The sequence below is a fragment of the Poecilia formosa genome, unplaced genomic scaffold (genome assembly GCF_000485575.1).
Source record: "Poecilia formosa unplaced genomic scaffold, Poecilia_formosa-5.1.2 Scaffold247, whole genome shotgun sequence".
NCBI classification, from domain to species: Eukaryota; Metazoa; Chordata; class Actinopteri; order Cyprinodontiformes; family Poeciliidae; genus Poecilia; species Poecilia formosa.
Window position 1 is genome coordinate 280,310 of NW_006800186.1, and position 16,096 is coordinate 296,405.

The following is a 16,096-nucleotide window of genomic DNA, read 5'->3' on the forward strand; positions in this document are numbered from 1 at the left end:
CCGGCCCCCGACCAGAAAAGGGAACAGTCATGTGGCCCTCGCAGGAAAAAGTTTGGGGACCCCTGCTTTATGACAACAGTCGTAACTATTCATGAAGACTTAACTCAGAATTTCTGACATTGATTCTTTTCAACTTCATGTCGTGTGTGAGCTGTTTTGTTCCTCCTCTACCACATTAGGTTTTTCCTGATGAGAAATTGGACCTTTTTTTTATCAATTCGACAGGAAAATATACACTCAGTTCAGTCTGCTGCGCTTTGAACACATTCTTTTAGCCGTTTGTTTCTAGGGAACAAGGATACATAGATTTTCTGTATTGTTTAGCGCAGAACAACTCCGGTTCGGCCATCAACAGAGTTGAAGTAAATGGTGCAAGAAAACTGAAAAACTGGTTGTGAGTACACTGATGGTAAGACGGCATAATGAGGGAGATAGGAAGGTTATACACTCCACTAATTAGCCAGGGTCTTCACAAGTTCAAGGACAGTTTCAATTTAGCTGATAAAGATGAGAGGATGAGGGAGAATAAAGGCTGAAATGAGTCCTGCACCTTAATTATCCCTGTGGTCTTTGGCTCGTAGTGCCTGAGAGGCTGTGTGAGAGTCTCAGCCCAGCCTGCTGGGGGCCAGGAGGTTTGGGGTTAGCGAAGGTGGAGGGTTTCTGTGGAGAATCCCAAGCGTCTCATCCAGGCTGAGTTCAGCAGGGATCATCCCACAGCTTCCAGGAGTCTAGGCTTTCCCTTTCAATTACTCCACCTTCCTTACAAGGCTGCTCAAACCCAAGAGAGTCATCTGCAACACCAGGGTTAAACAAGCAGAGATGTCCTCCATCATGCCTGCACTTCTACATGCCCCAGTGAATAAGGCAGAGAAAATTAACAGAGATACGTAGAGAGCCAGAATTAAAGGTTTCTTATCTACCCCCAAAGGAACAGTCCCCATGCCGTAGGGTACAGTTGTTGGAATAACCCCCGGCAATTATAGTTTTACCATTAATAACGTTAAAATTGAGGGAAATCCTCCAACCTCATGAGAGAGATGTAAGCTCTTGGTAAATTACCAAACATTCATGTAGGTGTTTTCACACCCGGTCATCCAAAGTTGGGGACAAAAATTTCATTAAATTTGTTACATTTTCAGCTGGTGTGGTTCTTTTTGAAATGAACCAAAAACTTAACCAAAACTTGGGGAAAAAACAAAAAAAACAACAAAAAAAACAACAAAAAAACATGTTCCCCTCCCGCCTGTGGTGGCGCTGCATCAAGAACCACTGAAGGAAAAAAAAACAAAAACTTCCAAAGGAGACGCTGAGCACAACTTCTTCACCAAATGTAAACAGAAATGGAGTGGTGTCAGATTTTTAGTGGCTGTAAAATCTAACACACTTAGACTCATGTGTTTGTTTTGGTTGCGTTTACCCATAATGCCCTGACTTACACTCCACTTCCTGTTTTTCACATTCAAACCACGCCAGAGTTCACTTCAGTCGAACCTAGATCTATGTTTGTAGGCAGACCAGAGTTCACTTTTTTGGTTTGCATCAAAGTTCAATTGATCTTTCAAACCAACCAGAGATTCTAGACAAACTGGAGTTTGACTAAAGCAGACTAAACTCTTAGACTGAAGTTACCCGAATCGCATCACCCTTCCCCTCGAGTGAAACCCATAGTGAAGATTTGGACACAATTTCTATTGAAGCTGAAACTGTTTTCTCTGTTGAAAAAAGGAAATTAAAAATTGATTGCTTCCACCTCTTATGCAAATCTCTTAAAACCACAGTCATTCTTAGTATAACAGAAATATTATTTTAATATTACAGTATTTAATGGAGGAAATGATAAAAACTACAGGCAACATTCTAGTTTTTACAACTTTAATAAATTTGAGGAAACTGATTGCCTTAAATCATGTTAGAAACATTTAAATATTTATTTAACGCTCATTTAAAAACACACATTTTCAGGTTTTTGCTTTTCTTTCATTTAATAATTAGGGAAGGGAAGTAATAATTTGAATTTTAACTACCTGCCAGTGATGCTGTGTCATATAAAATTAGTTATTGCACTTTAGCTGAATTTGAGACAAAGTTTTAACATGTAAACAGTTTTTACTTCTGATCTGTCAGCACAAATCTAAGAGCATTTCTTACAGGAATGAAAATCAACTCGATTAAATCTACCTGTAAACATCACACATAAACTGCAACCAGACAGCCTGGTTACACGCCTGGATATGTTCTAAAAATTCCTCTATTGTTTGTGAGCTTCAGATTAACACGCCAATTTTTAGCAAAGCCGATGACTGTTTATTTCCAATCATATTTCATAAAATCCAAGTGTACGTCTAAATCTACAATAATAAACGAATCATATGTTATAGTTTTACACGAAAAAATATCTCCATATCTTACCCCGACATAAAGACGATTCAAGCTTTTGATTTCTTGCGGTTTCTTGTTCAATATTTCCGGTGTGGTGTGACATACATGTTACCACAGTGATGCAGTGACATACAGTCCTGCTCACCATTATTGGCACCCATGAAGTTTAAGTACATATAATGGAATATTTGCTGAAGGAAATTCATCAAGTGAAATAACATTTTACTGCTGATAGCTTGTGCTTGATGCAAAACAGCAAATGACAAAAAAACATTTAAAAAGATAAACATTATGAGGAAAACAAAGAAAAACATAATTTTTTACCATGCCAATGGTATTGGCACCCTTTGCTGCAAATCAATATGAAAACCCAATTTGGCTCACCTGTTGCAAATCACACATAAAGATCACTTGTGATGGACTGCCTCCACANTTGCTTCTGCATGATTAGAGTAAGACAAGGGCAAAGAAAAAACAGTTAGGGAGGTAGAAGAAGGCAAAGACGCAATGCAGTGTGACGTCATGAATGTTAGCTTAACCAATCAGCCTCCGCGACGGAGGAATTAGAACAGAGCAGCGAACTCTGAGATGGTTTTTCTGTGTTTTTCTCCAGAACCTTGAAATGCTTCCCATGGAGCCACGACCCAGCTGCATGGTCCTACTGAGGAAAATAACTTGTTGCCCAAATTCTGGTTATCCATGGCCTCATCCATCCTCTCCTCAGTGCAGCTTAGTTACCCTTCCTCCTTTTCAGAAAACACCAGCTGTGATGTCACCACCGCCATGCTTCATGGTTGGGATGGGATGGTGTCCAGGGGTTTGAACTCATCCTTCCTCTTCTTCAAGGCCTCAAATTTCTTTTAAGTCATATTTGATATATATCCCATTTTTATAACAACTCAAGATATTGCAATTACTAGATTGTGCGGTAACANTGATTGTTTCAACAAGTACCATACGCCGCACACTAAACAAAGTGGGGCTTTATGGGCGGAGGCCAAGGAAGACCCCATTGCTGAAGAAAAGACATAAAAAAGAACGTTTGATCTTCGACAAAGAGAACCTGGACAAACCTCAAACCTTCTGGGACAACGTTTTATAGACAGATGAAACAAGTGGAGCTTTTTGGTAAATCACACAATATGTTTACAGACGGCGAAATGAAGCCTTTAAAGAAAAGAACACCATACCAGCAGGCAAGCATGGTGGAGGATCCATAATGCTGTGGGGCTGCTTTGCAGCATCTGGTACTGGAGGCCTTGACCGTATCACAGGCATCATGAAATCAGAAGATTATCAAGGAATTCTAGAGTGAAATGTCTTGCCCAGTGTAAGGAAACTTGGTTTGCGGTGAAGATCCTGGTCCTCCAGCAAGACAACGACCCAAAGCACACCTCCAAAAGCAGGCAGGCCTGGTTGGGAGGGAAAAAATGGACTGTTTTAAAATGGCCAGCAAATGAGTCCTGATCTCAATCCAATTGAAAATCTTTGGGTGGAGCTGAAATCTGAAATCTGCCATTGGAGAAAGAAAACCCGCAAATCTACAAGAGCTTGAGCATATTGCAAAAGAAGTGTGAGAGAAAATGCCACCCGAGAAGCTCAAGAAGCTTATAGATGAATATAAGAAACGTTTGGAGGCTGTCATTGCTGCCAAAGGCTGTGCAACCAAATATTAAAGAAGGGTGTCAATATTAGTGCACATGCTGGTTTTCTGTTTTGTCCTTTGGAATTAAAATATTTATGTTGAAATAGTAAATGTCTTTGTTAAATTACTTTGGACCTCAAATTGAAAGATCCTCCTGATATAAGTTTTGAACATTTCCATTTATTTCTGAAGATATTCACTCAGCTATGCAAATCATGAAGGGGTGCCAATAATGGTGAGCAGGACCATAATTGAATTGGTGCCCACCAGAAGCATTCAGTAAACAATAGAAATCTAATCACCTACACGAGGGCCATCTAATTAAAGGGAAATGTGTCCTGCTGGAATAGCATTAAGTGAATTTCAACGCCTATAAAATGTTGAACAAACGACTTCATGTCCTCAGTCTCGTTTTCCAGAGCTCCAACCAGGAATTCAACTGCATATTTTAAAAAGCTCATTTTCTATTGAAGCTGCTATTTTGGGACCGTGAGGGGAAAAAAAACAACAAAACAATAAAGTCGTGGTTTAGGAGAATGCAGGAGAATCAATGTGGAGAAATATGAATCTCTGCATGATTTGCTGCATGATGTGAATTGGAGAAACCATGATTAACCAGCGGCCATGTTCTTTTCTCTTTCCTTTTTATTTTTGCAGTGGGATGCCATTAACGAGATGGACGAGTATTTTACCCCCATTCACACGTACCAGGTGTGTTCTGCACAGCGCTCACAGCTTGTGTTTGGGTCCGATACATTTCTTAACAACTTCAACATCGTCACCTTTTCTCAAACAATGGCCCAAGTAATTTTTTTTGCCAAAAATGATGTATTTGCAAAAATATTTTTTTTTCCCCAAAAAAACCACTTAAACCATTATTTTAGGAAGGTGACGATAAGTTGCTGTAATGAGAGGACAACTTATTTTAGTACCAAAGAGTCAAGAGCAGCATCTGCAGTAGCTATGATGTCAACTGCTCACAAACTTTTAACAAAATTTCACTTCAAACATCCTGAACTATCGTTACGTACCTTTTTGTTTTTTTCTTTAGGTTATCACACGTAATGTTGCCTTTGGTAGTGATCTTACAATGGCGTTGTCCTCTGCATTAGGTGTGTAACGTGATGAGCCCCAGTCAGAACAACTGGCTGAGGTCCAGCTGGATCCCTCGAGAAGGAGCCAGGAGGATCTACATTGAGGTCAAGTTCACCCTGAGAGACTGTAACAGCATGCCTGGAGTTCTGGGAACCTGCAAGGTAATGCACTCTGTCAACCAATCCAGCAGCGAGAAAATCAAACTTAACTCTTACTAGGATCTGATGATGATTTTAAAATTGGACTATTTTGGAAGGGCTTGAGGTGCGACATCTGGCTCATTGACTGCTGGAGTAGCCTTTAGCTCCCTTGTCACTTCTAACAGGCTAATCTGAGTAAATAAAGCAGAAAAAACGTAGGAAGAAAGTTACAAAACTGGAGTATGTAACTTTAATAAACAATATGATTTTTGCATATTTGTCCAAACTGTCACCATGTTGCGACGGTACAGTATGAGCTCCTCCACCTCCGCCCTGTGGTCCTGCTGCCATCTGCACAAATTTACCGCTCCTGGTCAGAAACAACATATCAGAGACAGGAGGAGGATCTTAGCGCTGTCAATCAGTTTCAGGTACACGCTTCTCAGCCTCTACCCCTTTGCTCTCTGCTGCACTACAGCTAGTTCTCGACACCAGAGTCTGCCATGAATGCTAAGGCTAGTAGTTAGCATGGCCAATGACAGCAGAGAAACAGTTTTCTTTTAACGGTAATTTGTTTCTCCACCGTTAGCACTTTGAGCAGCGTGCACACAGGCATGATTACCTGAACTAAGACCCTCCTCCTGGCTCTGATTGGTTGTTTAACTGAGAGCGGTGTATTTCTGCAGATGGTTGCAGGAGCACTGGGACGAGGCACTGGAGCTCAATTTTCTTTTCACAGATTATGTGTCTCTTGCTGTCATGACATAGTAACAGTTTGAATAAATATCTAAAAAGCATGTGAATGAATACAAACGGCAGCATTTAAATACTGCAGCTGCAAATAGTCCAAATTAATTCTATTGAGCGGACTACAAGAAGGTCCTGGGTTCGATTCCCGGCCCGGGATCTTTCTGCATGGAGTTTGCATGTTCTCCCTGTCATGGTGGGTTCTCTCTGGGTACCCCGGCTTCCTCCCACAGTCCAAAAACAGGACTGTCAGGTTTATGCTCAATTAGACCAGAGGATGCTTCCTTATACTTATCTACCAAACCAGAACAGGGATTAGATCTTGGAACCCAGAAAAACTACCTTAGCAACTACTTTTTAGACTCCTATTCTTCCAAACCAGAAAAGGAATTAGACCAGAAAATATATTACTTAACTCATCTACCAACCCTGAATAGGAGCATCTAGTTTATTTACTTTGGCTCAACATTATTAGATTTTTCTTCTTTTGCTCTTTCCTTTGGTTTGTTATTTTGTTTGTATTTCCTTTTAATCCATGTGAAGCACTTTGTTTTGCCTTGTTGCTGAAAATGTGCTATATAAATAAAATTACCTTACCGTACCTACCTTATGCTGCGATTTTCACCAGTCTTTGGCTCTTCAATCATGTCCAGTCTGAATCCGGAGTTATTGAGTTAGCAATAACTCAACTCAGACTGTGCTTCTTTTATTTGTTTGTCTTGTCCCAGAGTTGCAAGTTGAGACAAGTGGGACATTTAGAAGACAAACTAAAAAAAACAAACAAAAAAACGCAATTAAGCAATGTTGCTTAAGTCAACGTCAGCTGAGGCAGCTGAATGTCATTTAGAGCTAATCACCGTCGGCATTAATTAATTTACACATGATTATTTTCTAAACTGTGTAAACAAAAATCCGAGTGGAGACACGGCCTCTCTGCTGCGAATGTATGTTTTTCATCAGCTGTGGATATTTATACAGATATATGTTTATTCACTGGCAGCTTGATGGTTAGCGCTGTGGCTAATAGTTGCTGGTTTAATCCTGACTCAGAGTTTCTCTCTTTAGGGTTTGCATGTTCTCCCCACAGTCCAAAACTAAGCAGGTTGGCTGAATTGTAGATGAAACGCCTCTTTCCCAAACCAAAATATTTATCAATGGCAATTTTTTTATTTCCTTGTTATTTTTTATTGTTTTTGGATGTTTAAAACGTCGTCCATTTCCGGTGTTGTATACAGAATTATTAGTGTTTCTGAGGGTGTACTTACATTATGCTATAACTGCTATATTACTTAAAAATGGTTTCAAAAGCAACAATACTGTCAATATTGTTTATCACAATCATTTCCGGGACAATTAATCACCCAGTAAAATTTGTTACATTTATAGGCCTAATATTATATGCAAAAACTTTGAGGTTTTATGAAGATGCGGCACAAATTAGTACATAACGTTGAAGTAAAAGAAAAGGATGCACGGTTTTCAACAACATGGACAAATAAAAATCAGAAAAGTTTGGTGTGAATTTGTGTTGAACCTCCTGAGTAAATACTTTGTGGAGTGTGTTCTTTATATTAAGTATTTTGGGCTTTATCTCTACTGGGTTTGCACATCTACAGTTTTTGCTCATTTACACTCGGTCAAACTGGATGGAAATTGACCGTTTCAAGTTTCTTTTGGAGCCTCTAATATTTAATTATTCACACATGAACCAGACTTTACCAGGAGTTGGTGAATACTAAGTTCAACGTATGAAAAGTATTCTGAAGGTGTCAGGTGTCTTCTGAAGGCAATTAGATTTTGTTTAAGGGGTGTCAGAACAAACGGGGTTTGTTACAAATGCACAATACAATGTTCTGATGTTTAGTTCTAAAAACATGAAAATCAATTGTCCTTTTCCTACTTAATAAATATGTGTGTGTTTTCATTCTAATCCGTTTGCATTTAACATCACAAAATCCAGAAAAGTAAAACCAGTTTGAATATTTTCACACAGTTCCACAGAATGCTTAGGAAGAACTATTTGGCAATGTCTATCACAGTTATGACCAACAAAGGCTTTTAGGTTTTCCTAATAAACATTTGACGATTCTGACTGTAAAATAAAATTACTTTTTATAATTAACATTTAAGGTACACGGATTAAAAGACGATTCTACTGGATTATGGGAAACTCAGTACAACGTTCTCCTATGAAACATGATGTATGCTCCTATGATGTCACGTAATCATTCTTTACCTATTAACTCATCACGGGGTTCACTGACAGCAGCAGCTTGTTGGTTCTGTGTCCGTTGTCCAGGAAACCTTCAACCTGTTCTACTATGAGTCGGACAGAGCCGTGGGCTCGGCCATTCGGGAGAACCAGTTTATTAAGATCGACACTATTGCTGCAGACGAGAGCTTCACAGGGGTGGACCTGGGGGTCCGCAGACTGAAGCTCAACACTGAGGTATGAACTATGTGCATTTACACGACTGCTGCTCACACTTTGCAGCATTACTTCATCTCATGTAGCACTATGAAGATGCTTTGTGTTTATCAAGATTCACTCACAGTGCTTGAAGTGAAGTGAAATGGAGGGCTCACTGTTCTTATGACTGATTTGGCTGATCTGACCACTTGGGGGCACTCTTAGATCCATAAATATGATTAAAAACACAAAGTCTGGGGTGCTGTGGTGGAGCAGGGGTTAAGCACAACCCACATAAGGAGGCCTTAGTCCTCAACATGGCTGTTGCCGGTTCGAATCCCAGCCTGGTGACCTTTGCCGCATGTCCTCCCTCTCTCTCATTTCCCTTCTTTCCTGTCATAGCACTGTCAAATAAAGACCACTAGAGCCAAAAACACCTTTACAACAAAGTCTAAATGTTGAGGTGACTGCACCCTTCATCCCACTACACATGTACTGTTAAAACAATTGAAACTGCAGCAAAGGGGGTGCTGTGGTGGCGCAGACACGACCCACGTACTGAGGCCTTAGTCCTTGTGCCATTTGTCACAGGCTCGATTCCTGTTGGCAGGAAATGTCGGCCTGGCGACATTTCCTGCATGTCAAGCTACTTTCAAATAAAGGCCACTAGAGCCAACAAAACCTTTATATAAACAAAAGCATTCATGTCCCCAAGAAACTTGAGCTTACATTAGTCCTCAGAGGTGGACTGAACTCAGACTCAAAGCGGACGTCATGACGACGTATTAGGGCCGTTGTAGATGGAAAAAAGGGAGTAAATTTCCGTCATAAACCTCAGAAATTTTGAGATTAAGCTTAGAAATTTTAAAGAAAACATGGAGATTAGAGTATCTAAAGTCAAAATTTTTCACTTTTGAAAATGTTGCCTTTGCCGGACTAAGTTTCAAAAGTGGAAGATTTGGGGAACATTTGGAAATTGCTTTATTTTTTCTAGAACATTTCTGAGATAAATCTCAAAAATGTTTTTTGTGGAAATTTACTCCCTTTTTCCCATCTGCAAAGAAACAAGGAAATGTCCAAAGTTTCCACTTTTGAAACTGGATGTGTTCACCAGACACACAAAGGAAAACTTTTACGATGCTTTCTGTTTGATGCACCGACTCGCAGAGGAAACTGCTCAGCAGGAAACAGTGTTCACATTGACACCAGAAATGTAGGGAATCAGTGTACTTGATTGTTTGTTTTTTTTCATCTTGCCCAAAATAAACTTTGTAATATTGTTGTTAGTTTTAGTTGTTCTACAATGAAAGAAAATCCTGAAGAGCCTCTTCTTGTCTTATAGGTTCAAATGTAATACAACAGACACACTAACAAATTGTTGGAGACAAGATTTGTAGTTTATAATCTTCAGACTCAAGTTGAGATAAGTTAGTCAAACTATTCCAATGATCTGTCTTTTAATATATGGCTACCATCTTTCCTTTTCTTCCTCCACCAATTTAACATGAGAAATGTGAAGATTTTCCGTTGTATGTCCCAATATTTTTTTTCTTAATGCTCGTTTTATTAAAATAAGAATCCAAATAGATCATCTCAAGCCTGATGTACTGGGCGGTTTCTCAGAGTTCCCAGTGTTGACACTGAGCTGTTAAAAACACTTCAGACCTACCGTGGCAATATGTTTCTTCATCCATCACAAACACACACACACACCCACACACACACACACTCTGTAAATGGTTTATTTTTATTCAGTCCCACATACAACAGTGTGGCTGTGAGAATTTCTCACTTAAAAGTGGATTAATACACCCACAAAAATAGTTCCCAAGAAATGTCCCATTTACTCCTGTTAAGGTTACATTACTGGCATGTATAAGTGTCGCCTAATGCTTCTGTGGTGGAGCACTTAAAGTCTGATTTGTTGACAGCGAAAAATAAAATCACCAACCTTATCCTGCAAAGCTGATTTTCTGCACACACTCAGACATGAGAAAAGTAATGCCTTTTGAAATGGGTTGATTTTGGTGCACATAATGTAAAGCCACACCATCTTCTGAAGTGTTGTTATGCTTTTTAAAAGTGTCAAAGCATACACCATACTTACAGCGAGTAAACCAATTGGATTTTTTATTTATTGAGCAGAATCTTGGAAGCCCTCTGCAGCAGCATCCGTGTGCTTTAGGCTCACAGATCTAAAAAAAAAAAAAAAAAAAAAAAAGTGAAACGACTGGATGTAAAGAAAGGGCAGATACTCACATTTGGTCAGAAATTTCAATTTTTCCTCTGAAGACTTTATGTGATGGAACAGCACATCATAGTTTATCAGTGTGTAGTAGAAAAAGAAAATGATAAACAGTTTTTAAAACTAGTAGAATGAAAGATTAGTTTTTCAGAACACTTGCCATAATCTCTGAAACCTCTGAATAAAATCCAAACACTAATTTTGTTCTTGGTGTGGCTGAAGTTGTTAATCTGGCAAGGTGCTTAAATGGTAAATGACCTGGACTTGAAAAATGCTTTGTGAAGTCTGGTGGACCCCGTAGCACTTCACACTACATTTAGTCATTCACACACACATTCACACACTGATGGAGGTAAACTACTAGATAGTAGCCACAGCTGCCCTTGTGCAGATGATGAAGCTGCCATGAACTGGCGCCACCTGTTGGGCCCTCTGACCATCACCAGCAGGCAAAGCGGGTGAAGTGCAAAGACAGACGGGGTTTGAACCAGCAGCCCACTCCTGTCAGTCACCACCACTGGCAATTTTTTGACCTTTTGTTCCTCTATTTTTTAAAGTTTTTTTTAGATGTTTTGCTGCTTTTTAATCTCATCCCTCTTCATGTTGGCAGACAGGTGCTACAGTTGCTTCTGATTTCATGATTAAAACCACAAGCAGTCGTGGTTAAACGGAGCTGAGCGTTCCAAAACATGTTTGTTAATCTGCTAATTTAAGATTTATTAAGTAGGCTGATAGCTTTTTTCCCCACAGGCCCAGCGTGGTTTGGATACATTTTTATTTCCATAATCATTGAAAATATTGTGTTGAAACTCAACGTTGCACTTATTCAGGTGATCCTGGTTTGATGTTAGGATTTGCTTGATAATCCGAAAAGTAAAAACAGAAGAAACATTTAAGGTTGTGAATTCATACGTTGAATTCACAACCTTTTCATACGTTGAACTTAATATTCGCCAACTCCTCTCTGGACACAGGTGAGAGGGGTGGGCCCTCTGAGCAGACGGGGCTTCTACCTGGCCTTCCAGGACATCGGCGCCTGCATCGCCCTCACCTCTGTCCGGGTCTACTACAAGCGCTGCGTGGGCGTCAACCGCAACTTGGCAGTTTTCACGGACGTAGTGACGGGGGCCGACTCATCCTCGCTGGTGGAGGTCAGGGGTCAGTGCGTTGACCACGCTGAGGAGAGAGATACCCCTAAGATGTACTGCAGCGCAGAGGGCGAGTGGCTGGTCCCCATCGGACGGTGTGTGTGCTCAGCTGGCTTTGAAGAGCACAGAGACTCCTGCGTTGGTAAGTCAGATCAAATCCATTCCTGCTCTCTTTGTGGATTTGCTCAAGTTGGATCAATTCTTTACGGAAAACTGATCCAGACTGTAGATTCTGTTGCATTTGTTGTGTCAAGCAGAGAAGAGAGAGGACCGGAGGAACACGGCTAATCCACAGGCCTTGTACGTTTGTCAGTGATTCATTAGTCGTGGCTGTACAGTGAACTGAGCAGATGGGAAGGTTCAACTGAGGCTGATCTCATACTGGACTATTTCCAAAAGTAGTTCACCTCCCACTTGACCCACCTGCTTATTGTGGCTAATGTGAAACAAAGGCTTCCCATTGTGATCTCAATCGTTAAGCAGGTTTAGTCTCCACAGCGGCTCATTACGGAGGGATTTTTCCACTCTGCAATCTCTGAAAAAGTGGGCTGAGAATTGTCCACTTCCATCTACCCACTCGCTGTCTTTTGTTTATCTGGGATCAGGCCGTGGGGTCAAGGTCCAGAAGGAAAACCCAGACATCACTCTCCCTGGTTATGTACTCTCTCCAACATAATCTGACAAGGTCTCCTACCAAAAGGTGAATGCCTTGCGTAGGAAGCATCCTGGTAGATGCTTGTACCTTTTCAACTGACAGCAGCTCTATTCACCTGGAGGCCAAAAACATTTACTTATTTATTTATTTTTATCTAAATTCTCTTTACACAAAAAAGAGGTGGTGATTTTATTGCAAAAATCACTTTTGGGAAAAAAAAAAAAAAAAGACTTGGACCATGAAGTTAGGACGGTGAGGCACTGCTAGAGAACAAGACGGTAAGATGTTTGATCTGACCCACAACCTTTTTATGATCAAATCACCAATATTTGATTGCATCTTACTCACTTATGTAGTAAATGTCTATCGATCTTCTTACCTTATGAAATGTGTTCGCTCCAAATCCATGAATACACAGAGGACTGCTGGTCCTTATGGCTGACAGCTGCTGTTTGTCGCCTTTGCTTATCGAAAGGTTCACCATAAAATGATGAGTTTGGTTTGCATCCTCGTCTGTTTGTGCCGCTGAACTCATTTTTTAGTGAATTCATTTAAATAAAAGCGAAATTAGGCAACCAGCTGTCTGTTTTTGACAATCTTTTCATGAGTCGGCGCACATGAGGTTTTTTTATGTCTGTCATGGTGGAGCGGGTCATTTGCATGTGCAAAGAGTCAATTGGAGTCTAAAAAACATTTCCTTTAAAAATTAATTCCAATCAATGGTTTTCAAAGCAGGTGCATAATGTCACCTTAGCGGGTCACAGCTTACAACTGTTTGGTAGAGATGTGGGTCTTACAAAAAGCTCAGTACGATTTCCAAACCTAACAAAGCATCAAATGGTGAAGGGGCAAAATGACCGGCACCTACTTAAAGCACACAGTTTGCTTTGGCAGAAACTGTTACCAGAGGTGCTACACAGCCATTGTCCTGCTCATTTAAATAAAACTCCTACATGTATGCACAGCTGAACACCTAAACGGCCCAGAGCGAGGCAAAGTTCATGACAAGGTCAAGAAAGCATTTATCTGCCTGAGCTTAGCTTCAGCCCAACCTCTTAACTCCAGAAAAAAATCAAAAAAACTAGTTTGAACCGGCTGAACTTCTCAAGCATTCTGTTTTCTCAGTGAAAATAGAATCATGTAAGCATCAGTTACTCCATTCACCTGTCTGAAGACTTCCTCTGTGCTCTGAGCATGAGCAGCAGTGTCTGCAGAGTGCAAAAAGCCTTTGAAGCAACACATGAATTTAAAAAAGGTTTTAACCTTTCCTACGAATCAAAAAGTCTGTTTGAAGCTGTGAACCGGGATGATGTAGAAAAAAAATGATTACTTAGGTAAAGAGGTTCAAGGTCCGGTCAACAGCTTTTCTGAAGCCTACAGTAACATCTCTCTGAAGTCAGTAAATACTGAGAACGGTTTAGCTTCTGATGCTTTTTCATCCTGCTTTAAAAAGGACATTTACTCAAAATGTAATTTTTTTGTTATCCTCTCTTTTTGAATTTGTCCTTTTTTGACTTTTTTTTCTTTCTGTGATTGTCATTATCCAGCCTCATTTAGAGTCTTAAATATCTTTCAGAATTGTCATTGGTTACAGTAATAAAAAACTATTAATCACAGAGCGATGGATAATTAAAACCTAAAAGCAGTTTGTCAGCTAAACGAGCCGAACAAGACATGGAGCACAGCAGTGTCGGCATCTCCTTCCGCTTTCCCTCCCGCTCCCTCCGCTCCGTCTCCTGCAGCCTCATAAATCTCTGCTGCGCGTCGCCCGCCTCGGCCCAGAGGAAAACGCCCTCTCTCTATAACAAGAGATAGCAATTCACATCAAAGCAGTTTTGAAAGCATCAAAGTGTATTTAAAAAGATAACAGTCTCCATATGCAGTTATAATGAAACACAATAAATAACCACCTGTTCCAAAGCAGGTCTTAAAGTTAGATAATTACAACATCAGGAGTGAAATAAAAGACAACATGCTGTCATTTGTCAAAAACTAAGCCAAAAATACAAGAGTCCAAGCAAAATCGTTTCCATGAATTAGAAGGATGAGTGTTGGTGAGGTGCTGCATGATTAACTGATCATTAACAAATGTGACCACTGCTACAGAAACACAGGTATGAGAGGTAATACGGATCCCTCTGTACTCAGTTTTGGTGGTAAGAAGAAAATTCACAACAGAGCAGAATCTTAAGGCTAGAGAAGAAATTCCAGGCATTCATATTTTTCCAAAAATGATTCGTAACAAGATTGTAAATGGAGATTCCAAATGCAAAAAGAAGTAACTGGAGCAGGAGACAAAACAAACATAGTAAAGTAAAGGTAATCGTATTTATATGGCACATTTTCAGCAACAAGGCAATACAAAGTGCTTTGCAGGAATTAAAAGCTAATTATTCAGACAGTGCAGTTAAACTGTGACAAACTGTTCATCAGTTGATCAACAATTTAAGGTCCTAGCCTTATAAAGTCAAAGTCTGAGCAAAGTACACAGAAATGAACCTAAAGTAGTTGCGTCAAAGTATTTGGCTTTAGACCTTGAGCTGAAATTGTCTGGCCAATGAAATGTAGGCTGGTCTGGTTGAAATGACACTTTTCATCATTATGTTTCAGTCCTGCTTTCCTAGTGTGGCAGCGTTTAGGTAATTCCATCTCTATGGAATGATACATAAAAAAGATCTAGATTGTCTCAGCTGTGGCGTTAGCACTGCGAGCCTAGAATCCCTGGATGTGACCACGTTGTGACGTAAAGCCTTTGAGCATTTAAGCAAATGTGTGCTGTTCCAAAAAAAGACTTTGTAGGCTAACATCAGTGGCTTGAGTTTAACTCGGGCAGCTAACAGCAGCCAGTGGAGCTCTAAACAGAGGGGTGACGTGAAAGCTTTTAGGCTGATTGAAGACAAGATACGCTGCCATATTCTAAACTATCTGCAGAGGTTTAGAAGGGTGTTACAGTAATCAAGGCAGGATATAACCACAGACTGCATCAGAGGTACTTTAAGTTTAGCCATGTGAACTGGTGCGAACAAGCAAGAGGGGCAAAGTTATCTTTAAAGGACATCTGGTCATTGATAAGCTTGGTTGGTTTGGTTGGGAAGACAAGCAGCAGGTTTAGTTGGAGATGTTGGGCTTTGATCAATGCTGATGCACCATAAAGACAGGCAACAGATACTGCTAAGAGCTGGATGTTATCCATCTAATTGTATTGTTGCAGTTGGGGTGGTCGGATGATCTGGTCCAGAGAGGGTGACGTATGAGAAGAGGTCTTAGTACTTAGACTTGGGGAACTCCTGTTTTAATGTGGTGACCTGTAGAACTGTCACGAAGCCAGGATACCTTGAAGTACCAACCAGTAAGGTACGAGTATGGACCAAAAGATACAATAGGATAAGTACTGAGGACTTGGCTTGTCAGTCTGGCTTCTTCTTTGACTTCTGTCATATTCAACAGAGCCATTCGAGTGCAACGGCTACTTTTGAACCAAAATTGGTTTGAGTCAAGTACATTGTTTTGTGAGAGAAAGACCGCCATTTCAATGGTTTTAGACAGAAACAGGAGAGAGGTCCGTCGATGGTTTCCAAGGTGAGTGCCAACATCTGTAAAAATGGAAGCAAGCAATAAAAAAAAAAATAATA

At 40.2% G+C, this 16,096-nt stretch overlaps 1 protein-coding gene across 4 annotated transcripts in view; it reads left to right on the plus strand.

The window, feature by feature from the left end:
- The window catches only part of epha8 (eph receptor A8), a 128,945-nt gene that overhangs the window by 62,751 nt on the left and 50,098 nt on the right, over positions 1-16,096 (plus strand). For all 4 annotated transcript variants that reach the window (XM_016680593.1, XM_016680594.1, XM_007569831.2 and 1 more), the window contains exons 3-6: positions 4,682-4,735; positions 5,137-5,280; positions 8,306-8,455; positions 11,636-11,951. In XM_016680593.1, coding sequence (XP_016536079.1) covers positions 4,682-4,735; positions 5,137-5,280; positions 8,306-8,455; positions 11,636-11,951 — 664 coding nt within the window. The remainder of the gene's footprint in view (positions 1-4,681; positions 4,736-5,136; positions 5,281-8,305; positions 8,456-11,635; positions 11,952-16,096) is intronic.